Source organism: Ambystoma mexicanum, chromosome 9 (assembly GCF_040938575.1).
Source record: "Ambystoma mexicanum isolate Mex_15411 chromosome 9, UKY_AmexF1_1, whole genome shotgun sequence".
NCBI classification, from domain to species: domain Eukaryota; kingdom Metazoa; phylum Chordata; class Amphibia; order Caudata; family Ambystomatidae; genus Ambystoma; species Ambystoma mexicanum.
Window position 1 is genome coordinate 1,488,220,968 of NC_090931.1, and position 17,585 is coordinate 1,488,238,552.

At 49.8% G+C, this 17,585-nt stretch overlaps 1 protein-coding gene across 1 annotated transcript in view; it reads left to right on the plus strand.

The window, feature by feature from the left end:
• Positions 1–3,317: 3,317 nt before the first annotated feature.
• LOC138489261 (unconventional myosin-X-like) overlaps positions 3,318–17,585 on the plus strand; it is a 788,454-nt gene continuing 774,186 nt past the window's right edge. The window contains exon 1 of the mRNA XM_069616957.1: positions 3,318–4,801. Within this exon, the coding sequence (XP_069473058.1) occupies positions 4,784–4,801 (18 nt within the window). The 5' untranslated portion in view covers positions 3,318–4,783. The remainder of the gene's footprint in view (positions 4,802–17,585) is intronic.

The window sequence follows — 17,585 nt, forward strand, 5'->3', positions numbered from 1 at the left end:
TGTGTAAGGTAGCCTTACCTTGGGTTCAGCCCAACTGTGTTAGTCCGCCATATGTTGCATTTAGCCCAATTGTGTAAGGTAGCCTTACCTTGGGTTCAGCCCACTGTGTTAGTCCGCCATATGTTGCATTTAGCCCAATTGTGTAAGGTAGCCTTACCTTGGGTTCAGCCCACTGTGTTAGTCAGCCATATGTTGCATTTTGCCCAATTGTGGAAGGTAGCCTTACCTTGGGTTCAGCCCACTGTGTTAGTCCACCATATGTTGCATTTAGCCCAATTGTGGAAGGTAGCCTTACCTTGGGTTCAGCCCAACTGTGTTAGTCAGCCATATGTTGCATTTAGCCCAATTCTGTAAGGTAGCCTTACCTTGGGTTCAGCCCAACTGTGTTAGTCCGCCATATGTTGCATTTAGCCCAATTGTGGAAGGTAGCCTTACCTTGGGTTCAGCCCAACTGTGTTAGTCCGCCATATGTTGCATTTAGCCCAATTGTGGAAGGTAGCCTTACCTTGGGTTCAGCCCAACTGTGTTAGTCCGCCATATGTTGCATTTAGCCCAATTGTGTAAGGTAGCCTTACCTTGGGTTCAGCCCACTGTGTTAGTCCGCCATATGTTGCATTTAGCCCAATTGTGTAAGGTAGCCTTACCTTGGGTTCAGCCCACTGTGTTAGTCCGCCATATTTGTGCCCAGATAACACACTTTCTCCCCTCGCACACCGCACCTTCCTAACTTAGAGGAAGGCACAGGCTCATTCCGCATGCCCTGCACTCACATATAACACAAACCCAACTGCACAACACCTCTGCCATTGGGACAAAGCTACCTTTAACAACAAATATTGGAGCTGTAGCTTCACACGCAAGTCTCGATCTCCTTAAACACAATCCACCACTGTCTAGTTCATTGTTTACATCTGCTGCGCCCATCCAGACGCCATTCACACATGGGTGATGTTGTGCAGCCCCTAAACGCTTACACCAGAGAAAATACAACTCACTAGGGAGAAAGGCCCAGCAGACTTCTTGCAAGGAGAACAAGTTGTATTCTCATAAAAAGTCAGGTACGCGATGGCAAAGAACGCTACTGCCACGGAGAGCTCTAACAAAACCGACATGGATGCCTACTTATGAGGGCGAAAAGGGTCACAACTGACATACATCACATAGGGTACAAATCCACTTAGCTGCTTGGTTGTAACCTTATACATAGGCGGCCTGCTCCATATGGGATGCCAGGTTATTGGCCAGAGCTCACTGCGTCATCAGGTGCCGGGTTCAATAATTAGCAATTAAGTGTGCAACTCGGAGCAGGCCCTATTAGAGGCCTAATGTGCACCTGGTACTGCAGACACGGGCGCCGAGACTACATTTGAGGTCATCCTATCTTACAAACCCCAACTCGATCCCAGACGCGTCAGCGCCGTTCCAGGCCTTCCCACCCTGAGTGTTACATTTGTTACTTTCCCTCCCTGGCACCTCTCAGCTCAAATCACAGGTGCCTTCAATATTCTGTTTGTGATCTTTTATGAGGAAGGGGTGTTAGAACAGTTTCATGGTCTGGGGTCTTGGGCTGGCTGGTACTCAGGAATGTTAGGGTCTTGGGACAGGGGTATCTGGTCACTATAACTTAGGATTTGGGCCTGTCTGGGTCTGAGGCTTGGGCACTCCCTCTAGAGGGATAACTACTCGCAGGGAGTTCTCCACCCCCTCATGGCCTTGCTGGGTGAATTCGTTCTTGGTTACATGGGCTAACAGTATGAGACAATGAAAGGGTTATGGGACAGTGTGAATGTGGCCTTCCCCACTACCGCCCAGGCTGCAGCCCGTTCTCACATTCACACACGTAGCTCAATGTCGCGTGCTTGGGTCTACTGTCGTGGCTGCAGCGCAAAGGCCGGCCTCAGTTGAAGTTGGCTGCTATTTTCCAAGATGGCGCTCTATGTCTAATGCACTTTACACACAATTTCTCTGTGCTCTAACCCCCAACATAATTTCTGTTGACACCCCCCTCCCCTCTATATTCTCTCAAGACACCAACACAGACTTGGGCCTCTGCCGCATTCGAAACCTCTTGGGGGCCTGGGACGGCCCCTGCTCCCCAACATTGACTAGCAGAGTCTTGGCCGCCCTGACATAACTTTAATGGCTGAAATGCACACATGCATAATAGCACCTCCCAACTGCTTCCAAATGTGCACCACACCTACTCAGAGGGCGTTCAACCAACAGCGCATTGGTACCATAATTATGGTGAAAGGAGCTAGACAAATGACAGAATGAATGAATGAATGAATGAATGAATGAATGAATGAATGAATGGTGTTTTGTACTTTTTGAGCTGGTTCTTATACCTTTGCTTTAGCCTTCTCCTAGCATTTATGCTTGTATTCTACAAGTAGTTATGCACGTAGTCTCCTAGCATTCATGCTCGCAGTCTCCTAGCAGTTATGCACGCCGTCGCCTAGCATGCATTCTGTCTCCTTGCATTTATGCTCGCATTCTCCTAGAATTTATGCACGCCGTCTCCTAGCATTTGTGCACGCCATCTCCTAGCATTTATGCTCACAGTCTCCCAGCATTTATGCTTGCAGTCTCCCAGCATTTATGCTGGCCGTCTCCTAGCATTTAAGCTCACAGTCTCCCAGCATTTATGCTGGCCGTCTCCTAGCATTTATGCTCACAGTCTCCCAGCATTTATGATCGCAGTCTCCTAGCATTTATGCTCACAGTCTCACAGCATTTATGCTGGCCGTCTCCTAGCATTTATGCTCACAGTCTCCCAGCATTTATGCTTGCAGTCTCCTAGCATTTATGATCGCAGTCTCCTAGCATTTATGATCGCAGTCTCCTAGCATTTATTCACCCTCTATTTGCCAATCCTTAACCAGTGGCCAGAATCACACATGGCATAAAGAGACCAGCTAGGTCAGCTGCCGGGAGCAAGACTCGCCTCTTGGAAGGCGAGACACTGTCTCTGCGGGCACGTGGGCATCTGGCTCGCCGTCTGGTGTGGTCTCTGGACAGGCTGTCTCTGATAGCGCCTTGAGGCCTGCGGGGATTCAGAGAGGGGGTTCAGTGCTAGGAGCTGTTGGCCGTCTCTGGCTGCGAAAGATTTGGACAGAGAATGTGTCTCTGTCGGCTGAAGTCTCTCCCCAACGTGTTGGTCTCGCGGTCTTACTGCGAGCAAACCAGCCCCCCCCCCAGCAGTGGTGAATAATTCATGAGCCGATGCTATTTTTTTATTGTTGATATTGGTGTTAAATTCGTCAGTGTGCGTCGAGAGAATGGGTGTCCTTTCGTTTTTTTTGAAGGAAGGTGCTAGCACGTCTCTGGGCGGGTGCTGGGCGCTCTCCGGCTGTCTCTTGGTGCGGCTGCACACCTCACCCGCTCGCCTTTGTCTCCCCATCTCCGATAGCATCTCCCTCTGCCTGCTGCCAGGAAAGGGCGCAGCCCCCACACTCTCTCTTTCTTCCCATTTTAGGGCTGGGGGCGGAGTCACCGAGGCCGGCAGCTGAGCCCACTTACCGCCGGCCTCAGCCCCGAATGAAAGAGACAGCGGCGGGTGAAGGCAGCGCCGGTGGCGGGCTCCGAGAGACAGCCCTGCCATAGCAGTCTCCCTGCCCCGAGAGACAGCCCGGGCGCAAAGAGACAACGTGAAGACGCTGTCTTCCGTGGCTCCGAGACAGCCGAGCACTCTGAGAGAAGCAGTCTCCACGCTGAGAGACACACCCAATCCCCAAGTGACACCCGCAGGGGCCGAGGGCTCGGAGAATGAATGAATGATGGATCATAGCAGACAGCTCTGAGTTGCATGTGCCGGAGCCCGCAGCCGTCTGACAGTCTACACGAGACATCCGGGCGGTGGTCTCTCTCCGCACAGGAACTGACAGTGGAGGGAGCGGAAGGGCTGGGCGCCTGTCCCTCCCCGGGACTGAATCATCCCCAGGAATGCACAGCTCTACGGCTCCACGCTGATCACCGCACCCCAGGCGGAGCGGTCCGCGGACCCGGGAGTTCGCGGACTGGCGGCGCTTTAAACGCGTGGCATGAAAGCACAATTAAATGAACTGCGAGATTGAGGCGCATCCTGGTAACCCCGTGACTACGGGCACGATAGCCCCCCCTCACTGAACTCGTCTGTGAAGGCATTTTAACCCTCCAACCGTGGCGTTTCGGATATTTCCATTTGGCGTCTGACTTCATTGGGGAGGGGCCTCTTCCGGAAAGCCCCACACCTGGTCACCGGGCCCAACATCTCACAATTGCTCTTAGCACCTGAAGACTCGTGCCTCGCCGTCAATTTCCTGGAATAAGGAGGAGCCTCGGCCCAGGCGCCGTCCTGCAGCACCGTGTGATCTTGCCCCCCGTCCCTTTTCTGTAGGGTCCCAGCAGGGTAGCACGAGCAGGTCTGTCCCTGGACAGCCACTGTGACGGACTCAGAGTGGGGTCTCTGGAGTCTCTCCATCAGCGCACCCCACCTGCCCATGCGCCTGTAGCTCGCATGAGGCGCTGTGCACGGACTGGCGAGATGCCGGACATTAGAAGGGTCGCGGTTACAAACTTCAGGTGACAAAGGCACCGCGAAAGAGGAGCAGGGGCTGTGCCATAGGGGCTTCCGGTCGCCCCCTAGGGATGGGAGGTCTCCCGCGTGTGTGGGGTGAACAGACCTGCACTCCCGACCCCTGGGACACACGTCTGCCCCTGTGTGACGCTAGGCTTCCTGGATTAATATAACCTGCCCCGTGGGAAGAGCACCAGAGCCACGCCACTGGAAGGAGCCTCGGGGATGGAGCACTACAAGGAGGTGAGCATGAGTACTATAGCGCGCTCTAGATTCCTCTAGGCGCTGGAACCACGCTGGCAGAGATAACTGTTAACTTCTGTACTGTATGCACCCTGTTCTGACAGTGCTGTCGCTGCCCCCAATGCAGAGGCGGGGCCCCCCCCCCCCAGATGCAGACACGCACCCCTGTGCTTATAGGGCTGCACTTCGCGTGCATGGGGAACGCCTTGTCAGAGTAATGCTGCCTGCTGCTTCCTCGGTGCTCTGACTGTGCTGACTCTGCCCCCGGTGCAGGTGCAGGGGCCGTGCCCGCGCCCGCTCCTCTGCTGTGCAGGGAGCGACGCTGCTTTCTCTGCCCTGCGAGGCAGCGAGAGGGCGGTGTCCTCTGATACAGTGACCATGGTGGTTGTGCCCTCTGGTGCAGTGACGGCCTTATGTCCCCACATGCAGTGACAATGCTAGTTTCACCCACTGGGTCAGTGTTCTGTCCCTATTGCAGTGACAATGCTAGTTTCACCCACTGAATCAGTGTTATGTCCCCCATGCAGTGACAATGCTAGTTTCACCCACTGAATCAGTGTTATGTCCCCCCATTGCAGTGACAATGCTAGTTTCACCTTCTGGAGCAGTGTCAGTGTTATGTCCCCCATGCAGTGACAATGCTAGTTTCACCCTCTGGAGCAGTGTCAGTGTTATGCCCCCCATGCAGTGACAATGCTAGTTTCACCCACTGAAATCAGTGTTATGTGCCCCCATGAAGTGACAATGCTAGTTTCACCCACTGGAGCAGTGTTATGCCCCCCCGCCCATTGCAGTGACAATGCTAGTTTCACCCATTGATGCAGTGACTGTCTTATGCGCCTGATGCAGAGGCATAGCTAGTTCTGCCCTCTGATGCAGTGAGGGGTCAGGTTGTGCCCTCTGATGCAGTGACAATGCTGGTTTCTCCCTCTGATGCAGTGTCGGTCCTGGTTCTGCCTTCTAGTGCAGTGATGGCACTGGCTGTGTCCTCTGAAGTGACACTGCTGGCTCAGACTTCTGGTGCAGTGACAGTGTCGGTTGTGCCCTCTGATGCAGTGATAGTGCTGAGTGGTCTATGGGTGTAGCGACAGCAGTATGCACCTGATGCAGTGACAGTCCTGGCTCTGCCTTCTGGTGCAGTGACAGTGCAGGTTGTGCCATCTGATGCAGTGACAGTCCTGGTTCTGCCTTCTGATGCAGTGATGGCGTTGACTGGCCTCTCTGGGTGTAGCGACAGTGCTGTTTCCTCTGGTGCAGTGACTGTCCTGGTTTTGCCTTCTGGTGCAGTGATAGTGCTGAGTGGTCTCTCTGGGTGTAGCGACAGCGCTGTACCCCTGATGGAGTGATCGTCCTGGTTCTACCTTCTGGTCCAGTGATAGTGCTGGCAGTGTCCTCTGGTGCAGGGACTGTCCTGGTTCTGCCTTCTGATGCAGTGACTGTCCTGGTTCTGCCTTCTGGTGCAGTGACTGTCCTGGTTCTGCCTTCTGGTGCAGTGATAGTGCTGACTGGCCTCTCTGGGTGTAGCGACAGTGCTGTTTCCTCTGGTGCAGTGATAGTCCTGAGCGCTCTCTCCTGATGTGGTGACAGTGCTGTTTCCTCTGATGCAGTGACAGTTCTGACCCCTCCCTCTCTGGCTCATAAATGCAAAGGTTTAGGGATTAAGCTTGAGTTAATGTATGGTTGTACATTGATAGGTTATTTATAGTGCTTCTATGGTCTCAATCAATTGCACCACTGTTGATTCGTGCCATCAAATACGGTCAGGAATCTTCAAATGGGAAGACCCTCAATATCGGATTAAATGCCCCTGTGAACAGCAGGGATCATGTCCGAAGATTTACCAACAGAACTGAAAGGAGAAGGCAGTACACATATAACTGCACTGTGTCTCACTGCTGCTCGGCTACCCTATGCAATTCTAGCTGCCTTTTTTAACCGCATTGTGACCATCTGCTCTGTTCTGCTGATCTGCTCACCAACTGCCTCTAGATCTGTTGACCTGCAGCCCAATGTGTCCCCGCTCAACATACTTGTATAGCCACTAAACTCAATGTTGTGCTTAATCTGCTCTATGTGCTATTCTGAAGTTAGGGGTTATTCTGATTCTAGGTGTTATCTTGAACTAAGTGTTACTCTGAACCTAGGTGCTATTCCCATTCCAGGCGCTATTCTGAATACATGCTACTCTGATCCAAGATGTTAATTGGTACACTGGCGCAATTCTAAACCTAATGCTGTGCTAATTGACAAACGCTTACTATGACCACTTTGCTTACCTGTACCTGAGTCAGATGCCAATCTGCAACCTTGCACTACATGGATTAGGTAGTATTCGGCTACTCCAAGCAGGCCGCACTGTCCACTGCTAGATTTCGACCCTAGACAGGACACACACTGCACCTTACCCCCCTCACACAATGTTCCTGCCGGGCCTTTACTCTATACTACTGAGAACCATTCTCCACATCACCAATTCCGCATGCCTGCCCAGCTCACCCCTTAACTTGACCAGCCTAGGCACCGCATCACCCACCCTCACAGAGCCCAGCACCACAATCATGCTTACCCTACTCGCTCCCCCATGCCTTTCGGACAGGCTGACCAGATTACGATCCAAACTTCCCAAAATACACGAGCCTAGAGCCAGGGACTCCACACAATCCATACTCACACACCGAACATCCATCAGCTCCTGCGCTAACCTTACGCTAAAAAAACCCGAACCTAAACCCGTCAACTCCACTACAACCAACAATAGAGCGCTCAGCACAGCTACCACCCCCACCCATGCCAAAGCCAAAACCCTACCTATAAAAGGTGCCCTCATCAACGCACGCTCCATGATTGCCCATGCCACGGACATCGCTGATCTCATTTTAGCTGAAGATCTAGACTTCCTAGCCATAACAGAGTCCTGGCTTCATGCAGCCGCAGGCCCAGCCCTTTCGCTAGCCATCCCCACTGACTACACCATCATCTGAGCGGACAGAACTGAAGCTAAAGGCGGTGGTTTGGCCATCATTGCCAAGACCCACCTTAACATCAGACTCAACTCCGCCACACACCACCCATCATGTGAATCACTTACAGCCAATCTACCCATCGCTAACTCCCAAACAATATCCATTCACTTACTTTACAGACCGCCCGGACCCCCGGGATCTTTCGAGGAAGACCTCAATGCCATCCTTACCGACAACCTAAAAAACTCCTCACAATGCCTTCTCTTAGGAGACTTCAATTTAGGCTACAAAGACCCCAAAGACAATCAAGCCACTCTCATCAGTAACACCCTGTCTGAACTAGGCTTCACACAAAAAGTAACCAGCCCCACCCATAACAAAGGGAGAACCCTTGATTGGATAGCAGATTATAACTGTGCCGTATCGATCACTAACAACACTCCCCAATCCTGGACCGACCACCACCTCCTCTCCTTCTCACTTGAGGCCTCAAGCCCTACAACCAACATGGCACTAGCCCCAGCCATCCACACGAGAAGCAAAAAAATATCACAGTAGAAAAACTGATCCCACTCATTCTTCCTACACTAAGCCAACTCCAAGACTCTAATCCCTATGACCTCGTAGAAGGCTATAACAACACCATGCGCATAGCCTTAGACGCCATTGCACCATTGAAACTTAGAAAATCCAAACCAAAAAAGCACCTCAACCAATGGTTCTCCAGCCATCTTAAAACCCTTAGATTGGAAAAGAGTAAACTGGAACAAGTCTGGAGACAATCTCCGACTGACCACAACAAACTATTGCTTAACAAAATAACGGCCAACTATAAAAAAGAAATCATAGCGGCCAAACAAGAATCCTATAACCAGAGAATCTCCCAATCCAACTCCAGCTCCAGAGAATTATTTACTATCCTGAAAGAATTGGAAACCCCGGTAACAATCCCAGATACTTGCGTTAAAAACAAACAATGGTGCACCAGTGTCCAAAATGCACTAAACAACAAAGTCACTGGCCTTCAAACAAAAATTAAAAATAAGAAAGACTCCCTCACCAATCTTACCAACCCCATCAACGCCCACTCGAGCCCTCCACCCTCACACCACACACCTAACTCTGCTCGCTTCAGCTTTTCCAAAGTCTCTTCCCTCGAAGTAGAAAAAATCATTCTTGGCCTTAAACCCTCCAACTGCAAAGGTGACCTCTGCCCCCCACAAATCATTAAAGACGCGGCACGAGACCTCTCGCCATTCATCACCAGACTCATCAATGCCTCTTTTTCCTCTGGAACAGTCCCCAGTAACCTTAAAGAGTCCTGGGTCCTCCCTCTCCTCAAAAAACCCTCCCTTGACCCGTCCATCCCAACCAACTACAGACCGATTACCACCGTCCCATTCCTGCTCAAGATACTAGACAAGACAGCATACCAACAAATTCAAAAGTATCTTGAAACAAACCACCTTCTAGGAATAAGACAATCCGGCTTCAGACCCCAACATGGAACTGAAACAGCCCTGATAGATCTGAAAGCCCAAATAGACGACCTTAGAGATAACGGGAAAACTGCACTACTACTCCTGCTAGACCTCTCTGCGGCGTTTGACCTAGTTGACCATAAAATCCTATGTAATCATTTAGACTCAGCTGCCCACTTTTCACAAGAAGCCATCAGTTGGATTGAGTCATTCCTCAACAACAGATCCATGCGAGTCTTCTCCTCCTCTGCCGCCGCCGAACCCATCCCCATTACATGTGGAGTCCCACAGGGCTCGTGCGTCTCCCCCACTCTGTACAACGTGTTCACAAAGCCCCTGTTTGATGATCTAGACGGCCTGGGTATCACCTACACTAACTACGCCGATGATACACAGATCCTCATCCCGTTGACGGGAGATTACAACCAGGATTTGGCCTTGGTGAACAGGGTGTATCTCATCATCCAGGCATGGATGGCTTCGCACAGTCTATGCCTGAATGATGACAAAACTGAATTCATCATCCTTGGTTCTACGTCCAACCTAACCAAACTCGACCACAATTATGCTAACTTCATCATAGATGGGAACCTAATCAAGGTTTCGAAAGAAGTAAAAACCCTAGGAATATACCTCGACTCCTCCCTAACCTTCCACAAACAGGTTAGCTCGATGGCATCCTCTACGGCCTACACATGTAAGCTCATAAGAGCAGCCAAACCCTTCCTCTCCACCCACAGCTGCACTACACTTGCCAGAGCATTGGTATTATCCAAACTGGACTATTGTAACGCCCTCTACATAGGAGCCACCAAACAAATCACCAACAAAATTCAGACGCTACAAAACCACGCCCTTAGGGCAGCACTCAATATTCCCAGGAGGGAACACATTTCCAATATCAGGAAATCCCATAACTGGCTCAGCACAACAGACAAAATCCTGCTTAAAGTAGCATCGCTTACCCACAAACGCCTGAATAATGCTGCCCCACGCTATCTGGCAGACAAAATATGCAAACACACCCCCATCAGACCCACCAGAACCTCCAATGCTAATCTGCTCACCGTCTCCAGGTTTAAACACACTAAAATGGGAAAGCACCTCAACACTGGAACTCCCTACCACCATCGCTCAGAACTCCCCAACCTTACTCACTTTTTAGACGCAACTACATCCATTGGTTAAAGAACACGAACCACTAACACCTCTAACACCACACGGCTGCTCTCCACGTTGCATGCTTTAAGAGAATCTGTAAATTTGTAATACTAAACTTGTATATATTTGTAATTCTTTAAATACATCTACTGCATTCTCTCCTGCCAAACTGTACACATGTTCCTTCATCGTCACACTGTAATTATGTAATGTAAAGTATAATTATGTAATGTAAAGTATAAGCATCCTGTAACCAAGCTTTGAATCACCTTGCTGCTCATACCCTCGGGTCTGGTGCGCAATACAAATGAATAAACTAAACTAAACTAGCCTTCATTACCAACAGGGCTCCAATGAGTAATCCAAAAACCTCAGTACACAAGGTCTATATGTACAACCATGTATTTATGAGCCCTGATGAAGAGCAAGAGCTCGAAACACGTCTAGGCTCTAACATTACCAAAACTATTGTGTGAAGTTTCAGTGAGAATGAATCACAATATCGCACAATAATGCAGAGTTGTGAAGGAATGCTCTGTGTAATGATTTTCAAAAAAAGGTACGTTGTGAATTATAAATGTTATTGCTATTTTATGATGAGGTTTTTATTGAAATAATTTGTTTCTGAAATAAACTTGTATGAATGATAACTTCAGGATTGGCGCAATTACAAACCAGGAGATTCACTTCCTGAAAGCGCCCATTTACTTTGAGGACGTTCAGAGAAGCGTCAGAGAAGCGTCACCAGGAACGTCGCTTGTGCAGGTTGAACTTTTAGTTTTCTGGCCACACTTGACCGGTTTCAGTAGTGTTTGGTGGTACGTTTCGGGTAACATTTGTGGCAAATGCAGTATTTGTATGCAGATTGGGGTCATAACTACCCTGTGCACAAAGCACTGGCTCGCCCTTACTAGGTGAGCAGGGAGCACTGACTCCTCAACAAAGTGTCCCTTACTAGACAAGCCGGGAGCACTGACTCCTCAAACTAGCCCACATTAGTGTCCCTTATAAACAAGCCGGGAGCACTGACTCCTCAAGCTGGCCCACAGAAGTGTCTCTTACTAGACGAACCGGGAGCACCGACTCTCAAACTGGCCCACAGAAGCGTCCCTTACTAGACGAGCCAAGAGCACTGACTCCTCAAGCTGGCCCACAGAAGCGTCCCTTACTAGACGAGCCAGCAGCACTGACTCCTCAAGCTGGCCCACAGACGCGTCCCTTACTAGACGAGCCGGGAGCACTGACTCCTCAAACTGGCCCACAGAAGCGTCCCTTACTAGACGAGCCGGGAGCACTGACTCCTAAAGCTGGCCCACAGAAGCGTCCCTTACTAGACGAGCCGGGAGCACTGACTCCTCAAGCTGGCCCACAGAAGCGTCCCTTACTAGACGAGCCGGGAGCACTGACTCCTCAAACTGTTACTAGACGTGCCGGGAGCACTGACTCCTCAAACTGTTACTAGACGAGCCAGGAGCACTGACTCCTCAAACTGTTACTAGACGAGCCGGAGCACTGACTCCTCAAACTGGCCCACAGAAGCCTCCCTTACTAGACGAGCCGGGAGCACTGACTCCTCAAGCTGGCCCACAGACTTGTCCCTTACTAGACGAGCCGGGAGCACTGACTCCTCAAGCTGGCCCACAGAAGCCTCCCTTACTATACGAGCCAGCAGCACTGACTCCTCAAGCTGGTTTCACTAACCAGATGTCTACTCCCGGAGGAACTCAAGCCGCTCGGACCTGATTTGATTGTAGAACCCCGGTTAGACCTAAATCGTGGTCTCCTCTCTGTTGAGGGAATAAACTCTTTTCAATGATATGCCCCCCACCGTTAGATAACAGTCAAGGAGGCCGATCACTTAAAAGAGCGGATAGCACACCCGCTAAGATCACCAACTGCAAAAGAAAAGTAACACTGTTTAGTTGTATGATAATAGTACAGAGGAATTAGATCTTTATGAAGGTATAGATAGGCCTGAGCTATGGTGGTGATTATTTTCTGACAACCCCTACCCCGATACCTAAAAGGAAGAACAACCCTGTAACTAGCAGATCACTAGAGGATGATGGGCATTCTTTGAGATAAAGAAAAAAGGAATGTAGAGAAGGGAAGTTCTTATTAGTGACTTAAGTCCAACAACGAATAGGATAAAATAAAAAAATGGGAAGGTTAGTAGAGGGACTATCCCGACGAAACGAGGGACGCACTGGAGTCGGGATGGTGCACGATGATGCAAAGCGTCCCTGAGTGCACTTGTATTGGACGTCTTCCTCGAGAAATAGGAACAGAGTAGAAGGAGTGTCCACGGAATCCTTAAGCAGGGGATGTAACAGTCTTCTCACAAGGCAGGGTGCGGGGAGTAGGTAACGTGCAACTGGTAATTGTAACAAAAGCAAATACTGTGCAGTCTTGCAACTTTAAAGTAGAAAATGAAAGAGTAAGAAATACTTGCGGTAATCATTCAAGGCAGTCTGCTAGGCGTGCAGGGGTCCGGTACACAGAAGAATGAACCAAAACAAAGGGCAGTTCGATGCAGTCCGTTTAAACATGCAGGGGTCCGGTACACAGACAGAAAGGTCAAGCCAAGGGAAATCCGAAAGGCAGTCCGTTAGGAGAAAAGAAGGTCGGAACCAGAAGTAGGCAAGACGAAACTTCAGTAATAAAGTGGGAACAACTTCAATAGGAAGCAGCGTTCGGCTCGTCTTGCCGTGCAATGAAGGATTCAGAAAGAGGCTTCAGTTTCCCATTGGCGTATCCAGGAATGGAGCGGGAATGCTGGGACATGTAGTCCTTTTAGTATTGCAGCCAGTAACAGCTGCAGAAATAGCCCGTTTCCACGGCAGCCTCCACTGCCTTTAGAATGGTGCTGAAAAGCGCCGGATTCTATTTCCTAGATGAAAACCAGGTCCAACAGATGGATTACGCCGTGTCCGGCGGGTTAACCCTTTTAATCCTCGGGATACCGCAGAGCCCTGAACCGTAACAGCTGGCCCACAGACGCGTCCCTTACTAGACAAGCCGGGAGCACTGACTCCTCAAGCTGGCCCACCGAAGCCTCCCTTACTAGACGAGCCGGGAGCACTGACTCCTCAAGCTGGCCCACAGAAGCGTCCCTTACTAGACGAGCCGGGAGCACTGACTCCTCAAGCTGGCCCACAGAAGCGTCCCTTACTAGACGAGCCGGGAGCACTGACTCCTCAAGCTGGCCCACAGAAGCGTCCCTTACTAGACGAGCCGGCAGCACTGATCACTCAAGCTGGCCCACAGACGCGTCCCTTACTAGACGAGCCGGGAGCACTGACTCCTCAAGCTGGCCCACAGAAGCCTCCCTTACTAGACGAACCGGGAGCACTGACTCCTCAAGCTGGCCCACAGAAGCATCCCTTACTAGACGAGCCGGGAGCACTGACTCCTCAAGCTGGCCCACAGAAGCGTCCCTTACTAGACGAGCCGGGAGCACTGACTCCTCAAGCTGGCCCACAGAAGCGTCCCTTACTAGACGAGCCGGCAGCACTGATCACTCAAGCTGGCCCACAGACGCGTCCCGTACTGGACGAGCCGGGAGCACTGACTCCTCAAGCTGGCCCACAGAAGCCTCCCTTACTAGACGAGCTTGGAGCACTGACTCCTCAAGCTGGCCCACAGAAGCCTCCCTTACTAGACGAGCTGGAGCACTGACTCCTCAAGCTGGCCCACAGAAGCCTCCCTTACTAGACGAGCCGGCCGCCGCTTGGGCATTGCTCTAGTGCAACTCCGGCAAGTTCAAGACTATATGCAGTGGCCGCCCTAACGAGCCCCGCCCCCAATATTCATTGTCAGGGTTCCATGTCCCTTTGCTGACGTCAATTTTTTTCGAAGAAATTAATTCGAAAAAACTCAACTTTTTCGGGGGACTACCCCCTCCTCCAGCCCCCCTTCATTATACTATAACCCTTTACCCTTCCCCACCCGACCCCTATATATTTGAGGTTTTTTTCAAAGTAATTTCGCCAGGGAAAGGCGATACATTTCTGACTCCTTCCTCCACCAAACACTGATGCAGTGACAGTGCTGACCCCCCCCTCCTCCCACACACTGATGCAGCTGGTGCAGTGACAGTTCTGGCTTTGCCTCCCACTGATGCTTACTGTTGAGAAGTGTTGGCACTATGTCTTTGAAATGAAAGAAGTTCAGTTCCTCGGGCCTGACAAGTGCCTGTACATTTAAAGCCCTGCACGCTCCTGACCCGCCCTCCCCTTTACATGTGGGTTTCCACCCGAGACCAGACTTGTGTGTCCCCTGTATCAGACTTCTATTCTATGAATTATACCCAGTTCACACAAACGTCATTCAGTAACTTGATCATGCCACAACATGTTTCGGACTCTAATGTTCCTTTTATCAAAAGACCTTCAACACAAAACACTGTAATTACAATGTTCATTTTAAAAGCAGTTCTAGCATTCTTAAATCATGTTAGGCTATGTATGTTATCAGGTGTTAATCTAATCAACATAGCATTTGTAAATTTGTCGGGATCCCAAAATCGAGTTTCGTGCTCCATGATATGTTTGTGCACTCTTGCTGCGAAGTAGAGTGCCGTAGAGTGCTATGATGCAGTTCTCCTCTGAACGTCGGCCGAGGGCCTTAGTACTACGCTGGAAGGCTTTGCGGAGAAATGTAGGGAGCTCAAACTCGAGATTAATATGACGAAAAGCAAGACACTGGTTTTCCACCCAAGATCTAGCAAATTTACTGAAGTTAGGTTGGCTATAAACAATATTTCCCTCGAACAAGTGCAGCAATACGATTGATTTCCCTGGTGTAAGATTAAATGACCTAAGTAACTGTTGCCACAGCGCTCAAAATCTAGTCTGCCTTGGAGAAATATGGGTGGGGGAGGGGAGGGTATCCTGAGATTCTTCTATTCACACGGCCAAGCCAAATTTCACCGGCTATCAAGATGTACTCAGCCCAAGCTGGATGGGTCAGAAATATGGGGTTTTTCGGATGGTAAAAAACAGGGCATGGTCGAGAGATCCTTTTTGAAAAGATTGTTAGGACTAGCTAAATCTTGCCCAAGCGGCCCAATTTCTCTAGAACTAGGGGGTAAGGCTTATCCAGGAAGAGATCTTGTTTCGACCCGTTTTTTTCTGGTTGCGACTATGGTTAGTTGCGGAATTGCAAAAATATCGGGGGGGGGGGGGGGGGGAGTGTCACACATGCTAGAAGTGGATGGTCGGAGATCCTTACCATGGTTCCAGCATGTAAAAAGGCTTTCAGATGGACCTAGGCGACCTCTGGCAACACCTGCAGAGAATCTCATGGGGTGATCTTGTTAAAGCAAAAAGTGTGGCGCAGAGGTTGACCGAGAAGGTACTGATCAATGGCTTTTTGGTTGCATCAGAGGGAGGCACTTATGTGTCCTATAAACAAACATTGGGGTTTGAAGCATACCTAGATTGGACTGATCATCCCCTGGAACGTAATGTGTACATAGAATTTAGGTTTTTGCAATTGAATCTGGCATACCGTACGATGAAATGGGCCCCCAATGGTAATGGAATTTGTCCAGTTTGTAGCACCGCTAAGTAATCTCTGGTCCACGTCCTCTTTTTATTGTCAGGGTTATCGGGTAGGGGGCGATATAAGTATTTAAAATCACTCTGCAATACTTATGGCATATGCCGTATATCAGCGGCATTTAAAGTGATGCGTACTGTGTAGCACGCTGTCTGACCCTGGCATGGTGTGTAAGGGCACACATCATTAAGGAAGGAAGTATCATGTTGGGATACTTGAATTGGACTACAAGGTAACATGGCATGAGTTTCTAATCTGGATCAATTGGTATTACACAATACACTTGATTGTGTTTATGTATATAGAACCCCTTTTAGGGTTTAATAATCGTTTTATATTATATATATTTATGGTGAAGTGATTAGCAACATTTTTAGGAAGTTTGTTTTGGGCATTATTGTAAGCAAATGTGTTTTTATGGCGAATACTATATTGTTGAATAAAAGCTAATTGATGGTGGTGGTTAATCTTCTTCAAGTTCTCGCCCGCGCCCGCCATTGGATTCAAACAGTAGCTCTATGTTCCTGCCTAGCTCCCTTGATGGGCATAATAGACGGACTGACTCAGCCGGGGCTTGTGGGAATTGTAGTCCTTGCACTTATTTTAAACTATGATCTAAAGAATGTCTCTGCAACGTTTGGCTCTCCAAATGTTTTTGGATTACAAGTCACATCAGCCCTAGTCAACCTAAGGATCATAGAGTCCAAAACATTGGCTGCGATCTCTGCCCTACGGTATTCTTTGTGTAACCTTGCCTTGGCTTCGCTTCGTTAAGGCCCTGTGGTGATAGTGTTTTCAGCTTCCGTATCCAAAAAGGGTCATGTTGTTGTTTAAGAAGTTTCATCCAATCGCCACCTCTGAGATGCTATTGAATGAATCCCAACATTCGGAAGCGTAACTGTGGTACTCTATATTGTGCGTGTACAAATTGTTGTGCTACTGGTGACTTTTTCTTGCGTGTTCTGATCGCAGACTTGTGTATTGCATCGTTCATGCAAACTACTAAATGAATTCAGGGCATCTGGATGTGCGTTTGTCACTACTGAGTGATGGGGGCAACTCTTCATGTCTACTGGTGATTTCCGATATGCAAAGGTCATGATATTGGGAGTGGAGGCAGCGGCGGTGTGTGAAAACCATAATCCGGTTATGTTAAAGGATAGTTATACCGCGCACTTTCACCACCTGAGTGGTGCTCTGGTGGATCTCAAAAGCAAGAGGGTAAGATCAGTTAGTAGGACTGAGCGGGAATTAAGGGCAAGGGAGCTGTGATTTGCTTTTGGCAGCTCCATTTTGTTTTACAGCATTTGCAGAGCATAGGTGTGAATTTTCGGTCGGTAGTTATGTGCTGTTGCACGAGGCTATGGGCCTCATTACGAGTGTGGCAGTCCGGAAACAAGGGTGCTGGTAAGCTTACCGGCACCCTTGTTTCTGGGCCACCAAACTACAAGTCTGCCTGCAGGGACTGTTACGCCCAGCAAGTCCTGAGTTGTCACAGAAGCACCGGCACTGCTATCTATGGTGCCGCTGCTTCCGCGTCCCCATTGCTGTGGAGTCCTCTGCGACTCCACGGGAATGGTGTCTTTCCGACGCCTGACTTCCTGCGCCGATGCGATG